The 25,599-nt window shown below is 38.4% G+C and overlaps 1 protein-coding gene across 3 annotated transcripts in view; it reads left to right on the top strand.

Annotated features, from left to right (window-relative positions):
• Positions 1-25,599, top strand: part of GRM1 (glutamate metabotropic receptor 1) — a 406,154-nt gene that overhangs the window by 330,824 nt on the left and 49,731 nt on the right. For all 3 annotated transcript variants that reach the window (XM_057528228.1, XM_057528229.1, XM_007171344.2), the window contains 3 exons: positions 9,029-9,275; positions 13,658-13,826; positions 24,446-24,572. In XM_057528228.1, the coding sequence (XP_057384211.1) occupies positions 9,029-9,275; positions 13,658-13,826; positions 24,446-24,572 (543 nt within the window). The remainder of the gene's footprint in view (positions 1-9,028; positions 9,276-13,657; positions 13,827-24,445; positions 24,573-25,599) is intronic.

The raw sequence follows: 25,599 nt of genomic DNA, 5'->3' as shown, positions 1-25,599 counted from the left end.
ATTTCTCCAAAGGCATTCTGATCCTCTTTATTAGAGAATGGTGTTAGAATCCAAGATCTGGGCACTGGGCATGCTTGTTATGATTGGGGTGTTTTTGCTTCAGTGGGCAGAGTTGGGAAGTATATAAATATATACCAATCCATATATAAACATATGTATGATTATTTCTATATTAATTCATCAGTAATATATTAAGCTAAATTTAAATTCATACTTATGCCTTTACCTCGATTCCAGTACCACATGGTTTATTCTAGCTTTTCCCCTTTGCTTATCAGTAACCTTCCCCACTCCAACTGTGATAAACTTGGATTCTATCATCTGTCATCCATTTATTAATTTTTTCTGTTTTGCTTTTTGTTTATTTGGCCACGCAGCTTGTGGGATCTTAGTTCCCCCACCAGGGATCAAATGCGGGCCCCCAGCAGTGGAAACTCAGACTCCTAACCACTGGACCACCAGGGAATTCCCTATTCATTTATTTTTTCAACCTTGGTATATGTGTACAGCTATTTCAGCATTGTTTACCCATACCCTATGATAAACAACTTTACCAGTTAGAATATAGAGCTAATATTCCACTCCTGAATATAATTTTAATAGAGTTGGATCAGCCCTGTGACCTCTCAAGGAGTCCTTCTTAATGAATCTATTTGTGGCATTCTTGTTTCTGTAAATATGCCCTTCACAACCTGAGCAGAGTGACTGACATATCCAAGCAGATTTGCATAAAGTCTGAACCCTGTAAGTGTTTTAGCAATAGACCCTGTTCAGAGCTTTTTGCCTGTATGTGCTTGACAATGTTAATCTTAGGAGCTACTCTTTTAATTTCTGTGACAGATATTGATTGAAGTCTCACTAGCCATGAGTTCCTATTAGGCTCTTAGGAGTTCCAAATTTGATTCTTTCAAGAGATGCTGTTGGGAGACACCACATAAAAGGCAATATGTCATTCAAGAAATCCCAACCAACATTGGGACAGATAGCGTTTTGGTCTACATGAGCTGTTAAGTCTACATAAAATATCAGTGTAAAATATCAACTAAGAGTGCCCTGCAGAAATGAACTTTACATGAAAATCCACGGTGTATCTCATTCTTAGGTGATGCGGGCATGGTAATAAACCTTATGGCCTGTATTTAAACCTGTATTTAATCCTGTGCAGAACATGGAAAGCTTCTATTCCAAGTTTCCATTTTATCACTTGGCATATGAATTCCAGGAAAAAGGCTGAAGGATGGGATATCCTTAATATATCCCAAAGTAGACTTTTTAAATGGTACAGCATTTTGTCAAGTTATAAATACTGTACTGTATAAATCAGAAGTCAATCATAAAAGTGGATTTGCAATACTAACGCCATATAACTTTTAAGGTTTTGTTTTGTAATAAACAAGACCCTATATTGGTTATCAGAAGATGCTGTTAGACTCTAATAGGTCAGAGATAAGTAGAGTTTTCACATATAGTTCTTATATTTCTGCAAAATCCACTCTGATTTATTAGCTCAATCTAAACACTGAAGCATGAAACTAGAGATACTACAAAAGGGAACTTGAAATGGACCATAATAGCATTAAATCATGGAACTACCTTAAATTTGTAAAAGAAAGCATGTTTCCTATCACCCATAAATAAGTAGAAGTGGAGCTATGAGCATAGATATGCCTTCTTAACATTTAGAAGAGACCAAGATGAATAGACTTGGCAAGGATTCTGACCCAGCAGGTTGTTGAGACAGGAGTTGGTTCCTGGTGAATTTTAACAACACCCTAACTTCCCACGTTGGCTAAAGCAGCCAGCTCTCTGTAACATACTCCTTCTCTATGATTACCTGCCAGATGCTTATTGCAGACCTGTGGGGAGTGGTTTATAACTCTATGACACTGTTTTGTGCCAGATCAATAAAGGCAAAGGCACATGAGAAGCTGCCCTTATTTTCTCTCTGTAGAGAAACAAAGAGCCCCACAGTTCAACTGAATGTTACTGACTAATCCTCAGCATCACTTAAACTCTCCGGGGATTGTCCTCATTTGTTTTTCACATAACACTATAATTTTTTGAAATGTGAATTAGCTAAAATGCAATTGTATTTTCAGGGAATTGAAGGCTTACCATACATTATCAGCAATTTTCAGGGAGCCGGCTGTGTGTGTGTCATATAACTGGGGGATTTCTCTCTTTAACAATAGATTGTGATGATGTATTTAGAAAAATGTCTGTATTGTTCACATATGTTAAAACCAGGTGGGTTTAAGCAATAGAAATTCAGCTAATAACACACGCTCAAGTAAATGACCCTTACTTTCTTCTTTTCCATCCTACATAGGAGTTAATTTACATTTTAATAAACAGAATAGAAAATAATGGAGGGGTCATATTTTTCTGTGATGTGAGCTGAGAAAATTTTTAGGGAAAGAGGAAAGTATAGAGCCAGAGGAAAAAAAGAATTCAAAGATTTTAAACTTGAGCATGAACAAGGCTGGACTGTTGTGAATCTTACCACAAATTCTTCCTGGAAAAGCATAAGGAAAATTTAATAGCCAGGCCTTCAAGAAAACTTGACGGCACTTTAGTCCTTTGAGGTCATTATTTTAAAAATGACCTGATTAATTTTCTCTCAATTAATCTGATACTCAGGTCATTTAAAGGAACATGAATTTCATTTTCTTTGCTTGATATGTTAACAATATAAAACAATTACAGTTCTTTCTATTTTGATCTGAATGGAGATTGTATCAAATTATGTATTGAATATATAATGCTCTCAGATAAAAAGAAGCAATGGAGAGCTACAAAAGCCAAGAAACCAGAAGAATGTTTTCTCCAGGGACAGTTATGTTTACTAATGTTTCCCAAAACATTTCCTTGTTATGATGAGATAAAAGAATGCTTGTTTTGTTTCTTTTTATTTTGAATTTCATGCTGAGGGTCTAGATTTAAAAAGGCAACATAACTAGACCTACATGCATAGTGGTAAGGTTGTACTAATTAAATAGAAAGAATAGGCATCAACAAAGTACTCTATTGGAGTTCAACATTCTTTCAATTTATTTACTATGTTTTTCCACTTTGGACATTCAAACTGGGACGATATTACTAAAAATTCAGAACTAATAAACATCAAACTAATTGTTTTTCCTAACTGATGTCTCGTTGTCTGTTATAGAACTGCTCCAGCAGTTGGCAGGGCTGCTATTGTATGCATAGTGCCACGTGGCAGGGACCAGGTCCAGCTCTGGAGGCCACTGCCTCTGTCCTTGGTAGCTGTGTGACCTTGAATTCAGAACCCCTGAGATTTCAGTGGCACAGCCAATGTATTTCCTTCCCAAATTTGAACCCAACTAAGGAGTAGACCCAGGAGTGAAACAGATGGAGATATAATATAAGATATGTTTTATTAATAATGTGACTGCATACATAGAAAGCTCAAAAGAATTTATAAGAAGTTAGAATTAATAAGTAAATTTGGCAAGCTTGCAGGATACGAGGCTGAAACACAGATATCAATAGCATTTCTCTATACTAGCAACAAATAATTTAAAAAATTTTCAAGTACACCAATTGTAGTAGTACCGTAAAAATCAAATACCTAGTATCTGCATACTGAAAAATTACAAAACATTGCTGGGATAAATTAAGGAAGCTCTAAATAAATGGAAGCCTCTGGAAATGCTCTATATCATGATATGGGGAGCAGTTACATGGGTATGTACATATGTAAACATTTATTAATAAATTAATAAACATTTATTAATATTATAATGTACAGTAAAGATTTCTGCACCATATGAGTTATACCTCAGTGAAGAAGTTTTTAGAAGTTAACAAAAAAACTAACTGACAAACAAACAACAACAACAACAAAAACACAACAAACTGGATTAGGGACATGGATCAGATATGTGACCACAATAGACTTTTCAATACTAGATTAACCTGTCTAGCCTACTGGCACAACTGTCAACTACAGCCCACATTTTCCAAAGGCTGGAGAATCAACCAGAACCTTTGAGAATTGTCAAGTGCAGGCCTCCAGATGAGAGAGAAAGGGGCTGAACTAAGCAAGCCCAGTTTCTTTTTCTCAATCCTGCAAAAAGATGAATCACTCCCCTCTTCCCATTGAGTAAGACAAGAGGCCTGAGGTGGTACTAAGTAAGAATCTCTTCACAAAGAAGCATTAATAGAAGGGAAAGGGAAAGGTAAACATTTCTCCCCAATCTTGATTTCACTTATCTGTGCTTTAATCTTCTCATTTGTAAAATGGTGATAATAGAACAAAACTCATACAGTTTTGTAAGAATTAAAAAAGATAGTATATGTAAAGGACTTTGCTAAGTACCAATAAATGTGGAATTGGAGAAGCAAAGCATAGGAACTTTAGAGGGGAAAGGCATCTTCAGAAAGATAATCTGATCTACTTGTGGTATTTTTTAGATTAGGAAACTGAGACTCAAGGAGGTCTAAACACTTGTCCAAGTTACATGGCTAGTTGGATATGTATTGTTGATATATTATAGCAGAACTGCCTCTAGTGTTACTGACTGCAAGTTCATGTACCCAATGCACAGTGAGGCCAAACAAACTGACACGTCAGTTTGGAGCTGAGAAAGGTTTATTGCAGGGCCAAGCAAGGAGAATGGGTGGCTCATGCTCAGGAAAAACCAGAACTCCCCAATGGTTTGGTGGGGAGAATTTTTTATAGGCAAAATTTGGGGTGAGGGCTACAAGGTGTGTGACTTTCTTCTGATTGGTTGGTGGTGAGGTTACAGGGCAGTGTTCCAGGAATCTTGTTCTCAGCCTAAAGTTACCATCCTCTACCTGGGTGAGGGTCTGCCTGCAGAAGAACTGGAGGATATTGTTATGTATATTCCTTAAGGAGGAACCAGGACCCTGCCCCGTGGCTGCACTATTGTTTCTTTTTTTTTTAATTAAAAAAAAATTTTATTGGAGTATAGTTGCTTTACAATATTGTGTTAGCTTATACTGTACAGCAAAGTGAATCAGCTATATGTATACATATATCCCCTCTTTTTTGGATTTCCTTCTCATTTAGGTCACCACAGAACACTGAGTAGAGTTCCCTGTGTTATACAGTAGGTTCTCATTAGTTATCTATTTTATACATAGTATCAATAGTGTATATATGTCAATCCCAATCTCCCAATTCATCCCACGCCCCCCCTTGCCCCTTGGCATCCATATGTTTGATCTCTACGTCTGTGTCTCTATTTCTGCTTTGTAAATTTTGTAGAGACATGGATGGACCTAGAGACTGTCATACAGAGTGAAGTAAATCAGAAAGAGAAAAACAAATATCGTATATTAATGCATATACGTGGAATCTGAAAAAATTGGTATAGACGATCTTATTTATTTGCACTAATGTTTCTTGACTGCTCCTCCTTTCTTTTTGCATTTCCTCCCTTCCCTGATAAGCAACTGTTTGAGTCTGCACTTTGGAACTCAGGAAGGGTCAAGGAGGCTGAATGAAGCCTATTTCTTTCAAACAAGAAACTGGGGACATGGAAGGGATTCATAGCCAGGAGAGCCCCACAGGGTCCTGCTCCATTTCACTAGGTCCCAGGTGTTTAAGTGCCTAGTCCCGAGCTCTTTCTTTCTGTTACCACTCCGTTACCACTCTGTTACCACTCTGCTGAATAGCCATCCTAAATGGCAGCAGATGGAATTGCCAGCCCTTCTCCCCACCACCGTGGATTTCCTGTTTTCAGAAGGTACACAGTCTGTTTCTACCCTCATGGAGGCTCTGTGTGCTGCCATACTCAGGCAGCAATTTATAGCCCTTGTGTTTTGCAATAAGAACAAGATTACTATTTAGAATCAAGGTAGCTATTTTCACAATCTGCTGTGAAGTAGTTAGGCAGGTATTCTTTTGAAGGTAAATAAACACAGTCAACTACAATCATTTGATTCCATTTAGTATATTAGAAAATGTACTAGTTTAATGATACCCTAGTGGCCTGTAATGGTTAATGCATCACAGAAAATGAATCATAAAATCCCCTTCTTACTAATAACTCTGAGACTAGTGTTATTAAAAAGACACTAAACCCCAGGGAATCAGAGTGTTTTCACCTTCCCACCAAGTGACAATATTATTAGTTTGGATTCTCTATTCGCTGGTCATGAAAATACAGGATCTTTGGGCAGAAGGAAAACCTGTATCATATTCTGTTTGTTTGATGATAAATTCTTGCAGCATCATCTGGGGCTGTTGCTATGGCAAAGAAAATGGTCCTGTAAAGGCCAGGTGATTTTCTAACTCTGTCACGCCTTCCCAAATGCTAGTTCATCGTGAACTGGGGTAGTAGCTGAAGAGAGACTTCTTACTGATGGGAGGTAGCCATCCCCTTCATGTGCAGACCCAGGGGACTGGCGGGGTAGGAAAGTGCATGTGTCGCTTTAGATTTACACAAACACACCAGGTGTTTGTGTTTCTTTGGAAAAGGGTTTGAGTTACAAATATTCCCTGAAAACATGTGCCTAGCCTCCTGGTTTTCTGTATGATGAATACTGACAGGATGGGCTTCTTTGTCTTAATTTGCAGTTCATAGATTTAGTGCTAGTACTTCTAGTCAGAGAGACAGCTGTGCACATTTGGAACAATCCCAGGGAGAAGCCCTCAAAAAGCTTGAAAATGATACTGGTGCACAGAAGGATGCCCTGTCCTCGGTCGCCAGAAAAGTGTCTCCTCTGTAGACTTCTATATCGACACCCATGTTTCTGCCAACTTACAGAAAGAACGAATATCAAGGGGGCATTTTGATACCATTGCTCTTTCCTCACTTATAAACGGTGGGATTCATGTCTCTTTGGCAGGATTATCATGATATCATTATTTGAGTATTGTATATAGTAAACACAAAAAATAGTAGCCAGTATTACTATTAATGTGTATATTTCCCATTAAAATAAGACAAATGTAAAATTAGTTTAAATTAAGAAGAATATTCCACTAATTGTTGATTGTGTATATGTATCAATAAATATACATATGTATACATGAATGTATATATATTTACATGTGTTATTTTATATATTTTTCATATATATATACATATATACACACATATCTTACTCATAACATCAGTAAATAGATACAGTTGGAAGTCAGCATGGCTCAAGAAACACATCACCATTTGACCAGTTTGCCTTATTTACACCGGTGTTTCTGGAATAATTATTACTCACTTCACTCACAAAAGTAACCCAGTTTGGACAATAAGTTATATGATAGCCCTAAATAAGGATCGAAAGGAAAACATTGATCTCAAAGAAATCCAAGACCCGTTACAGTCCGAATGCTGATAAGTAAGGCATCCACTAGACAAGACAGCTTAAGAAATTTGTACTGGGGACACCAAAATAATTTTTAAAATATATAATACATCTTTAGTAGCAGTTATCAAAACAAAAACAAAACAACAGACTCAGTGGTCATAAGGTTTGTCCCTAACAGAGAAAAGAATGCGTATTTTTTGACAGTTTGCTCCTAGGGTTGACTTTAATAGCTGCCACTTCAAGTAGATGGTTTTAGTAGAACCCTTTAAGTAGCTGCTAGAACCCTTTCAGTAACTGCTGCATTGAAGGTTATTTTGCCATCCAATATTTGTCTATTTTTTTTCTTCTTTAACTCCTGGTAATTTCTCTAATTCTAAGAGCTTTAACATTTAGCTCCAGCACTTGGAAGTTTCGGGCTGTATTTAAAGGCTCATTTAAAACTTATCAGACCAATGGCATTAATTTATCTCTTTTATATCCCAATATAAAAAAGAGAGAAAACAAACTAACATTTAAGACCCAGGGGTTCTGGGTGGCAGACATAAATTACTTTATTTCAATGACTTTGCAGTTTTTTCAAGGAGGGTGTTTGCTTTCTGCTTTATGTAACCTTCTAGACTTATTCTGTGCAGTTTGATTTTAAAATGCCCCTTCTGCCTCTCTTACTCCTATTTCCTCTTGGGAAGTGTTCTTTCAATTAGGAAAATATTACTTTAGCAAATCACACTTTTAACAAGTTCTTATTAAGCAACACTGGAAGATGAGTTAAAATTGAATTTGTCCCCCCTTCAACTTGGCCTGGGTATTTTGTATCTCATTCTTAGGGTAGATGCACATGTACCTTTTTTACATTTTCAACTATACCTAAATAGATTAGCCTTAAATAGAACTCTTTGGAAATGTCTTATTTCATCTCAAGCTCAACATCAAAGTCAAAACTCTTTACCATTTCTTCTAAGTACTTCAAGCTCTCTAAGTTCCTAAGATACTCTGTTATTCTCCAGCCCAGACACCTTAGGGTTCAGTGACCTATTTAGGCTGTCACCTGTGGCATAGGTGGAATTGATTGCAGAGTATTTGAAATTCACAGGTGAAACTAAAGGTTTAGATTAAATGTGTAGTATGACTCTTCCATCAAGAAACATTTTACCTGAGTTTCTAATAATTAGCAAATCTTATTAAAATATTTCTGTACCACCGACCGTATGGAAGAAGAAATTCATACTACCTAGTTCTTCTTTTTACTCTAGGTTTTTTTGGTCCTAGAGATGATAAAATTAGTGGAATCATCAAGAGAAAACATTGGGGTTTAGATAATGCACAAACTGATTTACAATGGATTGTGGGTTGTCACAAAGGGTATAAAAAATGCTTTTCCAGGACTGTGATATAGGGATACTTTTAATATAAGTCTCTGTGAACCCAGAGGAAATAAGAGCTATTTTCATTGCTCCTTAAGGATTTCCTTGCAATATGTGAAAGTTCTTTATTTTCACCTCTGTGGCATTTGTTTTATATGTTATAAAGCTGTTATTGAATTCAGAAAATAAAATTGAATAAACTATTTGCAGATAGAATACACCAGAGGTAGTCACAAATACAAAGCTTGAACAGGTAGGTTTGGCTTTCCCTTCTTCTGAGAGGCCTGAAAAGCATTTGAGAATTAAACATGCAGGTTTAGACTTCATTACTGCAACCTTGGTAGTGATCTGTTTTTATGTTACAGGCAATGAAAGCTTAGAAGAAAACTATGTCCAGGACAGTAAGATGGGGTTTGTCATCAACGCCATCTATGCCATGGCACATGGGCTACAGAACATGCACCACGCCCTCTGCCCTGGCCATGTGGGCCTCTGTGATGCCATGAAGCCCATCGATGGCAGCAAACTCCTGGACTTCCTCATCAAGTCCACGTTCATCGGTGTGTCTGGAGAGGAGGTGTGGTTTGATGAGAAAGGGGATGCTCCTGGAAGGTAAAGCAGTCTTTTCCATAATGGATCTAAATAACCCTGTGATCCTCTTCGAGCCAGACAGACGGATACTCTGGCTCCCTTTGGTTTCATGGTTTCTGGGTGCCATGAGGACAGACGCAACGAGATAGCTAAAAAGAAAGGGCTAATGTTAGATGGAAATTACATTATAAAACATTGAAGAACTTCTTATTGGTAAATACCCACAATCCTGCATCCTACCAGTGCCACCCCCCTACCTCCCCCCACACACATACAGCTATCATCCCTGGTCTTCCCTTAGAATGCCTGGGACCTCCCTGCAAGCCCAAGATACTAAGGAGATTACATCTGACCAGCAGGACCCTCCCTGGCACTGCCAACATCAGGTCAGCCTCCTTCTAACTGATTAGTCCCAATACTATACTGGTTGTGGAATATTTTAATATCATTCCTGCTTAAAGAGCTTAATATATGACGAGAACCAGGTCTTATATATGTATCCCTTTTTTTCAGGTTAACTTATGTTCCTGCTAACGTGTTTCTTGGAACAAGAAAGGAAAGAATTTTCTGTCTGTTATTGAGTCTCTATGGCTTCCAAAGAATTAATCAAGAAGCAAAGGAAAATTAAATCTAACTAACTATATATATTTTTCCCAAGTCATTTTATATACAGTCTCTTCTGCAACACTTGCTTTTATAGTACCAGTTAGCTCATATGTAATTGGTATGCAGAGAATGATATCAGTGTAAACCGTAGTTGTGTTCTTTCATAGGAATTTTCTTGGGCAAGGGATGATCAGAATAGTGGGATAAAAATTAAAACCTGCAACAGGAAAGAAAAAAGGCCCTCAGTCTGGCTACTGCACAGTGTGCCCACAATCTTTTTTTTTTTTCCTCCTAAGCCCTGTTATCTTTCAGTACATAATTTTGCAAAATGAGAGATTTTAGAAAAGCATATGTTGTGATAAAACAGATCATCAAATCATTTAATCCTCATCGCTGTAGGCATATCATTATCTTCTTTTACAGATGATAAAACTGAGTGTCAGAGAAACTAAGAAACTCACCTAAAGTCAGGCAGAGAGTAGCTGGTAGAGGCAGTGCAGTCCGAATCTGACACTTGTAATCTTTTTGCCACATCGTGCTGCCTTTTAGCTAATCCTAAAATTAGGCAAAGTTGCTGGCAACCTTCTTAATGTCATTTCAAATGTACTGTAAGAGACTATTTGACCCTAAATAATTCTCCACATATCTCTTCCTTTCATGTAAACTTAAAGTTCTACATTTAGAGAGTGCCTTGCGGGGCCTAAGTGGATTCTCCCTGTCAAAATCCAACAGCTCCAGGAAGGATAAATGATATAAGTAACACTCAGCAATTAAAGCGATGAATTTATCAGATTGCTTCCAAGCTGCCAGTGAGGTGGGAGCAGCTTTAGATGAAAATGAGAGTGGGAAGGATGGAATGATGCAGGGCCTGGGCGTGTGGAAAGCTTCCAGGAGCTGAGCACCTTAAGAAATGGTGCCAGAGGAAAAAGTGATTCAGAGCACTGACTGCCCCCCCCGCCCCCCTTTAAACCCGTGGTTGTAATCCTGGGTTCTACTGGAAACCAGGTTCTATCAAGGATTGGATTTGGAATGGAAACCTTCCTTCATGATTCTATAACATACACAATGTGCCTAGGACAGGGCCAGATGCATTTCCCACACAGCGTAGACATGAGTTTCCTCCTCCTCTCTCTATTTGTAAACTATCCAAAATATAGGCCCACAATTTTAGCCTGTTTCTCCTTCATCTTTAATTGCATATTTAAATCAAGAGTTTTCCCCTGGGTCCCTTTTCAAGGATCATTTCCACAGGCTTGAAATTGGTCAGCTTCATCTGTATTCAATTTCTATTTCAACCACTTCCCTCTGTTTCTATCTCCTGTCACACCATCATTCATGCTTTTGGTCCCTCTTGTAATTATTTTAGTTAATCATCATGCAACATAGATTGAATGCATTGAAAGGATGCTGTAAAGTTGTAATTTACAGCATGAGGATATTCCAAATAACCGCCAATGTGGGAGAAGGGACTCTGGGGTCAAGAGAAAAGAGCAGTGTTCATTAACATACACAGCACTGGGGAAGGCCTCTTTTCAGTAAGTCAGTATTTTTCCCTTGGTATTATCAAGCATTTTTTTTTCTCCAGCTTTTGGGACTTTTTAAAAGTATGTTTTTATACCAAAATATTGTGAATTTTTCAGTTCCTAAATGCTAATTAAGCGTGAACTGATTTCTCCTATTGAAATGAGGAAGTTGAAATAAAAGTCTTAGGAAACTGATTTATAGGAAAAAGATATTCTAAAGCTAGCGTTACACCTAAGCCTGCATTGAAAGTATGTAAGGAGATTTAACAATGTAATATGGAGTAAAACATAAAGATTAAAGGAAATGAAAAAGGGAATTACTCATACCAAACACTCACAGCAGGCTCTGTAACCATAAGGAGTTTAAAATGGAAAAATATTGGAGGTGTAGATTAGTGTCCTTGATCAGCAAGATGAATGCGAGCCGTCAGCCCACAGTTAATACCCACATGGATATCACTCAGAGAGCTACTCTGAGAACATTCTGGTTTGTCTCAGCAACCAGAGGAATGAGAACCCTCTATTAACCAAAAATCAGAAAGCAGAGAGGTGAATAACACGCTCCAGTTGCACCATTCTCTCTTCTCACTCCACGTAAGTTTTGTTCACCTGGAAAAGTAGGGGAAAGACTTCCTTTATGCCCCGAGAGTCCCCTTTCCCTTTAGGGAGCTGCTATTTATAGAAATTGCCAGGATCTGATTGTGGAGAAGCCACTAGCCATCCTGTGGGTGACAGGATGCATTTGCACATTAAGAACAGGCAGCAGAGCTATTAAAAGATTTTAGTTGTCTAGATAAAGAACTAGGCCAGATATAGCCAATAGGTTTCAGATGCCAGCTAAGGTTGACTGGTAGTAGCTGCAGTGCTGGGCTGAGGAGGATTCTGAGTGTGTATCAGGGTTAGAGGGAAAGAATTCCAGGATGGGTTAGGTAGGGATATTATGGAGAGGAGGAAGAGAGCTGAGGAAGAGGAATATGTGTTAGTTAATTGCCATCTATTTCTTTGGGTCACACACAAAGAGTAAGAGATATTGCCTCATATTCTAGTGCAGGAGAGTGAAGAATGCACAGGTACTGCAGGAAAGAACCCCACTTTGCAGAGCCACTGAGGGAGAGTCAGGCATCCATTTCTGGGCAACTGCTACTTGAGTTATAGTTTCCTTGGAGTAAATAGCAACATGGAAAGAAGATTGAAGAATACCAGAGAATTGTCAATAACCGAGAGAGAAATAACTATGACAACACAAAGATGTTCTCATTTTCTTATAGTATGGAAATAACCAGAGTATTTTAGCACATTAATAGTGCTATTAATGTGAATGATATAGTGATATTGCCTTACATATGTATTTCTCCCAATTGCGAACAGCCTTATGTTAGTAAATTCCCACAAGAACCCCATGAGCCTTACAGAGTTTAGTGACATTCCTAAGTAGTATAATCTACTATTAAAATATTAGGAAAGAGATTCCAGCTTATACATTCTAATGTCAAATGCTGTGTTTTTTCCACCAAATTGGAAGATGCTGTCCACTGCCCACACTGGGAAATGATGTATCTGGTCCCCAGAACACACTCTGGCTACAGTGAAGATTTCTAAATGTAGATTTTACCATTGTGCAGCATTGCAGCATTTGAAATAACTGAAATAACTGACACCAATTACTTGGATTCAGAAATGTTTGTCCTGATCAAGGAAGAGACCAGTTTAAATGTCAATGCTCAAGATGTTAAATCCCAAACATCCTTGCTAATTAAAGGTGCATTTCTCAGATTTTGTGCTCTATTAGCACCTAAAATAAGTTCCAGACTTGGTAAAACTCACCTCTTTTAATCCAGTGTAATTAAAATGGCAACTGAATGTGAAAAAGGAATTTGGAATAAAAGTACTTAAGCTAAAAATTAGTGTTCTGAAGAATTGTTACTTGATCAAAGAATAATCTAGTGAATAATGATTTGAAGGATATGGTGATCGACTCAGCACATATAGAATTTTTTTGAGAATAAGCAGAGAGAAAAGTACAAGAATAATATATTCTTTAATGAATATGGATGATACACAAACAGAGACTGAAGGATGGAATACACATTTTGGAAAATCAGAGGATACATAACTAAACTAAATAAACTAAAATATTGACCGTAGCTGGCATTAGGACATGGGATGATTCTAACTTTTCTCTTTCTTCTCTCTATTATTACCTATTTACCAAATTCCTTTGGTTTCTACATCATGTCCATATTCTCCAAGACACACATGTTGTTTTCTTTGTAGGTATGATATCATGAATCTGCAGTACACTGAAGCTGATCGCTATGACTATGTACATGTTGGAACTTGGCATGAAGGGGTGCTGAACATTGATGATTACAAAATCCAAATGAACAAGAGTGGAATGGTACGGTCTGTGTGCAGTGAGCCTTGCTTAAAGGGTCAAATTAAGGTAAGCCAGCCACAAATGCATTCTTGGATGGTGTCCATGAGGAGACCTCCTGCCTGGGCATAAGCAAAGAAAAACACAGACATTTTTCTTTGACCAGACTGTCCAGAAAGGGTGCGCCAGGCGTACTGTTTCTGTTCTTGTGTTTAGCAAAAATGAGGGAGACAAAGAAAGATTGGGAAATGGAATAGGCAAACCACTGGGATATTTAGAATAGTCTTTATTTGAATCGTAATGATGAGCTGCAGTCTTAAATACAATATAGAAAGCAAGGGGATGAATAATCAAATTAAAAATTAAGACAGAAGTAAACGCGGAAACCAAAGCCAATGATACTGCTTACTCATTGTTCTAGCTATTGTTAAAGAAAGCAGAAGCTGAACGATGCCAAGTAAATGTATAACTAAAGTAAAAGAAGCTGAAATGACGTAACACAAAAACATTGCTTACCACTTCTCTTTTCTCTACCAAGTTCTTTGAATTTTCCTGAAACTGGTATTTTCCAGCCAAGAGAGTCTTCACTTCGAATTATTCCCAGAAGTTTGTTTTTTTTTTCCAGGTTGGGGCAAGTGAGTGATCATGATATTATGGTATACTTAAAACTAGAGTAAATAAACATCATATACTGGGCATTTGGCTGAATGGAGTAGAGAGAATTCTTGGTGAAGAAGACATGGAAAGAGCACTGACTGAATCCCATGCTATTTAAAAACCAGACTGGCTGATGCACTAGGAAACGGAGCATAGGGGGGTGATTGTGAACTGGCAAGAGTGTGGATTAAATGACCTAATAGGTCTTTCCCATCTCTAATTTTCTGTGATTCATCTCTGGGAGCAGACAGGCTGTCAAGTGAACGTCACAAAGCACAGCTGGGGCTGGAATGTGTACTGTGTGAGGCCCCTGCTGTCTTGCCACATGGCCACGCCGCTCTGCCGTTCGCAGGAGCCGTAGAACCAGCCGTGCAAGGGAAAGGCCCTGAGAAGTATACTTAGGGGCCTTTAGGGCAAGAGTCTAGTAGTGCTGGTACAGCAGCTGGAAAAGCTTTATCACTGCTGATCAAAGAACGTGGAGGATCTGGAACCTGCAACGCCTCTCAGCAGCTGAGAAGAGCTGTCCGTGTGGACTCAAACTCTGAGTCGAATCAGCCACTTTGAGCATGGAAACCACTCCTGAGGCGACTCTCCCTACTTGCAAATGTCACTGCCTCCTCTGCAGATGCGATATTAAACATATTTAATAATTGTCATGGTAACCCACCAATCAGAATGAACTCCATCTTAGTGCTACGACAGGGTGCTGGAGGCCTCCTGTCATGCCCGCGGTTAATCCTTGAGTTGTTGGATCATGGGAAGATTTAGGTGAGGAATCTTACATGGCTAGGGTAGGATGGGGCAGTCAGGGGGCTTGGAGAGACACCATTAGTTTCCGCCCAGTACAGAAGCATTTCAGTAGTGTGAGAATGACTCCAGCCAAACCACTGTGTACGGGCCGTACGTCAGTGCTGCTTCTCCCCAAGAATCCACTTCTGATTCTTATCCAGATGGAATTTTTCACATGGGGCTGTCTGGTGGTATTAGGAATATATCCTCTGAAACTGAGAGGCCTAAAACTTCTCCTTGACTCTTACCACAGGTTGCCAGACCACTGGATTCTGGGTTGGTTATCTTCTCTGGATGGTAGGGAAAACCAGGGAGACCTGAAGTCATATGATTGGGACAGCCCAGAAGCCCTGGGCTTTATGCTCTTCTGTGACACAAAGGGTGTCACATGTTCATCTCAGACCTCCTCCCCAGCATGGGTGGCAGCATTGAATATTTAGTGCAGACAACTGCTGTGAAAAAGTTTATGAAACTACACAGTTTGGTTATTCAGAGTATAAGAAAAACAAACAAACAAACAAACAAATACAACCCTGGCAAGAGAAAACAAATCATTCTAAAGATACTCTGCACTCCAGCTCCCTTTCAGAATTCCCTGCTGTTACTCTGACTGCTGGCAGGCCATGAATGGGAGCTCACATGCCATGTGTAGTCCCATGTGTATACTCCAGAAGATAGACTTCCCCCCCACCCCCAAGTTCAGAGGAAAGGCTGTCTGCGTGCATCTCTAAGCTAGATGCTGAAGTATTTCTGGCATCACATTTGCATTACACCCATGCAGTGTTATCGAAGGAGATCCCAGAAATCTTTGCTGAGCCATTACAGAGCACTTGCTATAAATGCAAATCTCTTGGGGTCCAATTTTCATAATATTGTGTACCCTGCAGGATAAAAGTATGCCCGTTCTCAATAGCACCTGGAGTGGAGGTGAGGGGGGATGTTTGTTTGTTTCCCATAAGTACCATGGGAGGTATGGAAACAAATGAAATCTGAATCCCATTTACCAAATAATAGCATTTATATTCTTACATCGTCAATTTGCCACCTACCAGGTTCAGGATGCAGAGCCAGGTCTCTCAGTAGCCACTACAGAGACTGGAGGGAAGCAACTTAAAAGGTGATTGTAGGACCTGCACTTGTATTAACTGAGAAACATAACCTTTAGGAAAGGATTATTCATTTTAAATATCAAATGCCACTTAAAATGTCGAAATAACCATTTGACTTCTTTTGTGATAACCCATAAAACTTTCTTATGGTAATTTCCTTTGAAGTAGTTAAAAGTCCAGTTTTCTTATGTTATTGATTTTAGAAATATAAATATAATATCTTATAAGTATAATATTTTATGGAGGAGAAATTGATTTCAGTCATACCACAAACAGTAGTAAATAAAATCAAACTTTTATTGTTGTGTCTTATATTAGTCAGGTTTCAGTCAGGAAAGAAAGAACCCATGCCAAGTGGTTCAACAGAGGAAATTTAAGGTAAAAAACTGGTTATAAAAGTAAAAGGGGGCAATGAGGCAACTCAGAGATGATCAACAGTAGGAATCATTCCCACCTCTGGGCTAGAGGGACACAGGGAAGGTCACAGATACTACCAGAGACACCTCCTGAGGTGGGAGGGGAGGATACCTTGGTACGAGGCTTCTCTCTCCAGCTCTTCAGTCTCCCATTAGGTCCTTCCATCCTGCCAACCGTATGGAGAAGACGCCGGAAAGAGAGCCTGAGCAATGTAGTGCGCAGATACTTAGCTCAGGTTCCCTTGAACCCTGAAAGCTAAGCAAGGTTAAGTGCTAATGCATTACTGGGAGATACAATCCCAGGGAAGCAAGAGTGAGAGGAAAAGGGAAGGGAGGCATGCAAGCATGGCGGAACACCTCTACCACTAAGGTGAAGCATCACTGAGCAGGGCGCTGCCTCACTGAGCACAGCTCAGCCTCACGGAGGTCTCTGGACAGGCTGCTCGGACTGTCTGTGGGAGCAAGGAAGGGAGAAAAATGTATGCACTCCTGCCATTCTATTTTCTGCTTCCTGTGGTCAGCGTTTGCTCACAGGAAGTGACGTCATCTGACCCCTTTAGACAGCTGCTGGGGCAGCCAGTGTCCATGTCCTGCTATGTGGACCTTCTTTGAATTTGGAAGCAGCAGGGGGAGAAGTCTCTGTGGGTCTTACACAGTCTGGTCTGGGCTCCTGCTGTGCTGAATTGCCAAGGAGGCAGTTCTGGAACCCAGTGCCTCCTCGGGGGGAGAGAGAGTCACCCGGAGATGCCAGAAGATGACACAGTAGTGGTAGGCTCTGAGGTAGGAGTTGCAGAAGCATCCAGAACCCTCAAGAGCCAGGGGCCAAGGGCCTAAGAGACAGGTCAGGCAAAAAGAATTTGAGGCAGCACTTAAAATATGGACAATGGATCTGCAAGCAAACAGCAAGGGCCTGGCACGTGTATTGGTCTCCCACACCAAGCCTGCTGCTATTTTCCTTGGTGTGGGGAAGGCAGGAAAGAGGTAAGAAGGGGTGGGAAGGCAAGGGGGAGAAAGTGAAAGAAAGGAGAAGGGAGGCAATAGAGATCGGGAACTAACATTTATCAAGCATATTCTTGTGCAAGTACAAGAATGGATGACATCGTTTCAATTATTCCTTAAAACAACCCTTTTAAAGCAGATATTATCACCCCATTTTATGATGAGAAGTCAGAGGCCCAGAGGGCTTGAGTCAATTGCCCCAAGCTTTCTCAGCTAGCAAATGCTGAGCTGAGCTTGGAGCCAATCCAAAGCTTTTATCGACCCACAGCCACATGTTGTTCAACCATCTTTCATTATATGAACTGGCATATTTCCTACAAATGCAAGTTTCAATTGATAAAGCTGATTTTCTCAATAGTTTACAACAAAATTATAAATAGAGATCCACTTTAAAATTGCTGAGGGAACAGAATCTAGAACTAAGCAGGCAATAAATATTAGTGAAGGTGGTTGGGAGAGTCTGACAGAGATGGGGAAAGTGGCAGAGAATCCCAGGGAAAGGGTCCTGGGGATTGCTTTCATTCTCCTCCTATTCTTTCTTTTCCCCTCTCTTCTCTTTTATTTTTTTCTTCCATTTAGTTCGTTTTTGGATTCTTTACTCCAAGATGATGGTTTGAGTCTGGGAGTTTAGGCATGGAAAGTAGAAATCTCTACTTCCCCCCTTCTTACCTGGCCGATCAAGATAGAATTATGGAGACCATATCATAAATGGTTCTTCATTACACATGCCATATTGTCATATAGTAAAATACACCCTATATATGTGGAGAAAAGCCCAGATACACATATTTTTACAAACTATATATTTCAGAATTGGGTTAACTATTTTTTCCCTGAACCATCTGAACGTGAGGTGCAGATATCATGAAACTTCATACCACAGCTTTTGTCTTCTAAGAATAAGGGCAACTCTCACATGGCCATAAGACCAGCTAAGAAAGTTAGCAATAACATCAACCACAGCTGTCCTGTTCACCTCAACTTCTCCTTTTTGTGAATCAAAACAAACTACCCATTTAACTTGTTCATAGTTAATGCAACCATTTTGGCAACCAATGAAACAATGACATAGTTCCTTCATTATGTAATATTTTCTAAATTCCACTGTAGGATGGCAGGTTCTCAACAAAAATTGTCCACAGGAATATCAAAATTCCTTATCTGAGACGCTTATGATTACATAATGATGATGTGATCTGCCCCAGCTACTAAAAACATACTGGCTAAAATTTTGAAAAAAGTTGAAGACAAAATACTGGGTTCCTTTTTGTATTTTATTATGTATGTGAAAGCATGAAATTATTATAGTGTCTCTGGATGAGAGAAAACTTTGCAAGCACTGGTCGTAATGAGAAATTCTATGGAATCATCATTAATTTATTCACAGCCACTCTGAGTAATACCTACACCCTCACCTCTCATGCTTTGACCAGTGTTTAAGCTGGTCTCCTGGTTACTGAATTTTTTGGTGATCACCTTAGCCTCAGATCTAGCTTGTCTGCCACTTTTGGGGACAGGTGCCGATAGGGCCTGCTGCTGAATCACAAGACACCGGGCAGAGAAGGAACACAGCAGAGCTGTTGTGTCTTGCAGGTGGCAGTGACCAAAGCAGGGCTCATTTTCCTTTTTAAGTAAATATTTATTGAAGTATAACACACATACAGAAAAGTAGAGAAGGAAGGCAATAGCATGAGTACCCATTGGACTCTTACTTCTGGGTCTTTTCTTTAGCTGATGCCACTGCCTAGAACTCTCTTCCACCAGATATATTCAGGACTTACTCCCTTTCCCTCTCTCAAGTCTTTAGTCAAATGGCATATCTTTGTGAAGCCTTACCTGACCACCATATGCAAAATTGCAATCCCCAATTCCAGGTGCCTCCCTGTCAAGACTGGGACTAAGATGAGGCAAGTGAAGAACTTAGGGCACAGACCCTAAAGGGGCCCCCCCATCAAGATCCTGCAAGTGCAGGGTGGGCATGTGCACAACGCTGAGGGTTTTAAGGTCCTCTTTAATTCTGGTCCCTAGGCACTAGGCTTGCCTCACCTTGGTCCCTGCCCTGAACCCTATTCCTCTTTCTTGCTGTAGTTTTCTCAAAGCCCTTTTCTAGGATGGCGCTCCTCAAGGATGGGGATATGATCTGTTTTATTCACTGATTGTGAATGCATAATGTGAATGAATGAATGGATGAATGATTGAAGGCATATGCCCTGCATAAGCATTTCATTCCTCCTTCTAGCAGTATACGTATTATATTATGTCAGATTTTGAGCTTCTTAACCTCAGTGATCATCAGGTCCTTTCATTTATTTGTCCCCATGCATAGCACCGTGTCTGGCACACTGGGCCACTAAATAAATGTTGGTTAAGTAAATATATATCTGCCAACTTCTGAGATATAATTTTGGTTCTCAGCATAACATGTCATCATTCTGACAGCTGTTTTTACACAAGGAAGAGCTTAGTTCTTGAAACTACCTGGTGATAATGTGCCTGAGGTTTGCACAAGTTACTGGTCCCTTCTGCAGCTGTTTCTTCATCTGCAAAATGTAAATAATTAACTTCACTCCATGGAGTGGTTGTGAGGTTTAGTGTAATTCTGTACAGAGGGCCTTGCACATGGTCTCATTCAATGTATGTCCATTTTTGTGATCATTTTCTATTCCTATATGATTTTTGTTACATTTCCCCTGTAATAAATTACTATGTAGGGATTTTCCTAAACTGATATTTTTCTGTAATTCTTTCAAGGCTCTCTTCAATTTCCTCCTATTTTTTATTCTCTTTGAATTCTTCATTTTCATTTCTTTTGTTTATGTAATATTCCATATTATTTCCCTCTTTTCTTTCACATACATTATTGAGTAATTATTGAAAAATTAATATGTACCAATAACTATGCTAGCACTGTGAATGCAAAAGAAACTTAAACATGGCCCCTTCCTTTGAGGAACTCATAGTGTAGCTGGAAAAAATTGTATCAGCAATTACAGCCCATTGTTTCCCAAGCTCTCCTACTGGGTGTCATGGGGACACAGGAGGGTAGGACTAGCCCTTCTCTCCCTCAGCTGATTTTCCTACAGTCCTAATTAGGTAGGACCAGTGTCTTTATTCTGTTTAGTCTTCCAGGCATTTCCCTTCTGAAGCAAATTTCTCTGTTTCCTTTGATTTATCATTACTTTTCCTTCATTATATTCTTTTGATGCTGTTTTCGTTCTTTTGTCCTTTTTCTAAATAAAGCCTAAATTTAAAAAATCCATTTCAAGTTACTTCAGAAACGCAGTCATAAAGTTAATGCTTGATTTCCTATGGCATAAATACTTTAAGACTCCTACAGTGTATATGGAATTGAATCATAACCTTGTGTGAAGCAGCAGGTCATCTCGTCTTACTAACAATAAACAGAGCACCACGTACACAGGATGTAAAAGGAATCAAAACAGTTCCTGTGTCTTGGGAAGTCTTGGTCTTTCAAGGGCAATTTCAGAGAAATATCAAATCTCTTATCATGACTCAGAGCTGTCATAAAAAGTGTTTTACGGTAATAAAAATGAGATAATACATTCAGTTATTGAGTGTATACTACATGCAAAAGAAATATCAGTTAGCATAAAAATATAAAAATAATTTAAAATATCAATACCTGTGTGATATGGGGGAGATTAAAACATAGAGACAATAATTTAAGAATTTTTTTAAAAGTATCTGAATGAAACATATCTACCATATACATGTGAAACAATTAGAGGACAAAAGCTAACTAACTTGTGGTAATAAAATACCAAGTATATTTTAATTATAGAGAATTCCAAATAAGGTAATGTTTCAAAAGGCTCACTGCACCAGAAATACTTCCTGGAGCATGTGTCAGGACTCGAAAATAGTGACATAGATGGGCTGATGGAGGAAAGATGATATTCTAAATGGAAAGGAATATCTTTTCTTTTATTAAAATATATTTATTTCTTTATTGTTGCATGTTAAAGCCATGGATTAAACAACACACACACTCTCTCTCTTTTGTCCTTCTTAAAGTCTATTCTCTAAACAGCAGCCATAATAATCCTTGTAGAAAGCAAGTCAGATGGAAAGCAAATTAGATGATGTATCTGCCCTACTTGAAACCTCCCTCCAAAACAAACATTAATGAGGATGTAAGCAGGGGATGGCACAGAGGCTGCTCTTCCTTGTTTGGCGGACTTATGTAAGAGATTATTAACAGTCAAACTTAGGTGCAGAAACAAGGACCAGGGACTAAGTGAATGACTGACCAAACAGCTTATATTTCAAAGGTATTAGAAAAGGGAGACACTGACATTCCTTGAGTGACCGAATTACATTTTTAAAAAAGATTCAACGCAACACTCGTTCATTGGCCAGCTACTGTGTGTTCTTGGTACATTTATTGATGACTATGATCTGAAAACAATGAAAGTATGGCATGATTCCCTTCTCTTGAGGAGCCCACAGGCCATCGAGATGATCTTGGCAACTGTGTGCATGTAACTCTGGAGTGAGAAGTAATTAGAGGCACATTATATGATTAGGAGACAGGGACCAGAATTCATCTTTCTGAGTCTAGAGGGGTAGCTGAGAGATAGAAAAGACAAATCCCATATTTTAGACATTGTATGGCAAAAGTGCACATACTTGGTGGCTGAATAAGAAGTAATAAAAAAAAACTCCATTTGAGCAGTTCCTTTTTCATTATTTATTAGAGGTATAAGCCAATCACTTATTCATTCATTTATTCAGTCATTCAAAGCCTAATCTTAAATACTTTCCATGTGCCAGTTACTCATAGGATCTACCTTTCACCAGTCATTCTGCATAAATAAATTGTGTAACATTATTATCTTTTGAAATTGTCTCATTCATAGTATTCATTTTATAGTTAGGCAAAAGATAAAGCGGACTGAAGAGATATACACAATTTTGTACTTCTTATACTCATTAAAGTAAAAAGCAGTACTCATTTATTCAATTTTTCTCATGGCACTTAGAAAAATTTATAATTTGGAATATAGATTTCTCATGCTTATTCTGAGGATAGGTGTGAAATTTTGAAAAAGACTTAATCTGAGTCTACTTTCTAAAGTTATTTGAAAGTAAAAGAAGAAAAAGGAAACCTTTTACAGTTTCTGAAAATATAATGTCATTTGATATTTTTCATGTAATTCTAAAATAGTGGTATAAATTTCGACCTGATTTGCAAGAAGATAATTTTATTTTCACAAAGGATAGAGTTTGTATGATTTTAAGGTATGGCAATATTTACAGTTTAATTTCTGACTTTACATATGAGAACATTTGATTATGTCTAATGTGTTGGGGAGGGACCTCTGTTTCTAGCCATGAGGGAGTAACAGAGTACAGACTTTGTCTTCTGCTGTAAACAACCAGAAAACTTGACACAATATATGAAATAACTATGTTCAGACATTGGAAAACAGTGCATGACCTTGAATTCAAGGAATTGAAAGGAAACAAACAAGGTGAACCCTAAAATCACTCTGGCTTTCTGTCTGGAGGCAATTTCCTAGTTGTTGTTTAGTGAGAAAGAACACAAACAGAGCTTGGCTATCTTGATAATTTAAGAAGACAGAAATCAGAGTTTAAGAAGGCCAAGGCAGCCAGAATTTGTAGTGCAGAGGAAGGAAGAGGATGGATCTATGCAGAAAAAGAGTCCCAGAAGTTGGCATATGAGTTTTCATGAGTATTTGACTGAATCTGTATGAGCAGGGTAGAATTCAGAATGTCCAGGTAAAGAACAATTAGTGGGGAGCTGGATTCCCAGAGGTCACACAAGGCCAAGAATTGTCCCAGTTTCTACAAGCCCTAGTGGAGACGCTTTGCTGAGTACACAAAGAGTTAAGTAGAGATCCCAGCAGGGTCATAGTTTATAATGAGGCTAAACTATTCCTAGAGTAGAGACTATTCTAGACTTGCCCTAAAAAATGAAAAACAAGACTCAAACTGAGCGACAGGTGACTTAGCTGCCTGCTGGAACAAAGGCCAATACTACTTCAAGAAAAAAATCTAGCACTCTACACCTTATGTCCAGCATCTGGTTAAAAATTTTTAGACATGTGACAAAATGAGAAAATGTGACACATTACCTGAAGGAAAAGCAAGCAATAGAAACAGTCCCAGATATTATATTGATGATGGAATTAGAAGTCAAATTAAAATACCTACTGTAAATACATACGAAAGGATTTAAAAGAAAACATGCATATCACGAGAAGACACATGGAAATATAAGAACATAAAATAGAATTTATACAATGAAAACCAAAGTATATTAGAAATAATTTTTTAATGGATGGGATTAACAGCATATTAGATATTATGAAAGTAAAAATCAGGGAACTTGTAACAATATAAAAAGAAAAATGTATTTTTACTTTTCTATGAATTATTAATACATATTAATATACATAATGATATGATTCAGCTGTTTAATTCCTTTTATAAAAGAAATTATTATTGAAAAGCTTCCAAATCCAACACGGAATGAACTGAAATTCACATCTGAACTCTGGTACAATAAGGTATATCCCAATCCATGTATTTAAAGTTCCTCGACATATACAATTTTTTGAAAAGTTACTTTTCTAAAAAAATCATAGTTTGAAAGCAAGTCCTCATCTGAAAAAAAAAAAAGTCTTTCTGGAGAAACGATCTGTAAGGCATATGAAATATTGCTATGTTATAGGTCATACGGAAAGGAGAAGTCAGTTGCTGCTGGATTTGCACTGCCTGCAAAGAGAATGAATATGTGCAAGACGAATTCACCTGCAAAGCTTGTGACTTGGGCTGGTGGCCCAATGCAGATCTAACAGGTAGGCACTGCCTCACTTGTAAGCCCTGCCCCTGACTGTTGACCTTTCCGATGTGCCTATTGTTTCAAATGATAGTGATTAGCTCATGTCTTTTTCAATGTTTATTTACATTGTTACTGCTCATGTCAAAGTGTACACATAAACCTCTTATACGTTTTCCATAATCTATATTAAAAGTTCATTTAAATGTAAAAGTGTATTCAAAGGTTATTCTTGTATACCAGTTGTTCCTGTTTTTCTTTTTAAAAATTTTATCTGAAGATATTTCTAGTCACCTGAATTTATATTTGCAAATATTTCTTGAACATCTGTATATGAGGCACTATTGCAGGACGTAAAGGTTCAAAAATAAGTGAAACACAGCCCCAGATTTATTTACTTAAAATATATCAGGGAAGAAACATGTAGAAGTATAAAATAAAATAGTTATTACTACAATAGAGATATTTATAAACTACTGTAAAGTTTGTTAGGCAGACAAGGAGACGAAAGAAATTCCAGACAGAAAGTAGAACATGGGAAACATGAAAGCATGTAATACATTTGGAGAAAACCATGGAACAAGTATATGGGGTTGTTTGGTAAATGCAAGGCCTAGTAGATACGTGGTCAGAAATGAGACTGGATGAGTACACTGGCAGCAAATGGTAAGGAGCTTCTGTAGGACCTTTTTATAAATGTTTGGGTTTTGGCTTTAAGCACAGAAGAACCACTGAAGAATTTAAAGCGGTGAATAACATCATGATATCTGTGTCTCAGAAAGATGACCCTGGCGGTAGTATGGAGGAGAGTAGTGAGCCTAGACTAAAAATAGAGAGAAGTTAGGAAGCTATTATGTTGGTCCAAGTGAATAATTTCAAAGGGTGTGAACTAGGGCAGCTGCTACAGCAATGGAGAGGAATAAATGAATGCAAGAGATGATTTACTCATAAAATCAATGGGACTCCTGTGGATGGATTACATGAGTTTATAAGCTTCCCAAGAGCAATGTTCAGGTATATGAGTTTTGATTTCCAAAGACCCTGGT

The sequence above is a fragment of the Balaenoptera acutorostrata genome, chromosome 14 (genome assembly GCF_949987535.1).
Source record: "Balaenoptera acutorostrata chromosome 14, mBalAcu1.1, whole genome shotgun sequence".
Classification (NCBI taxonomy): domain Eukaryota; kingdom Metazoa; phylum Chordata; class Mammalia; order Artiodactyla; family Balaenopteridae; genus Balaenoptera; species Balaenoptera acutorostrata.
Note: the sequence above shows the minus strand (reverse complement) of the source record. Positions and strands in the feature narration are given on the sequence as shown.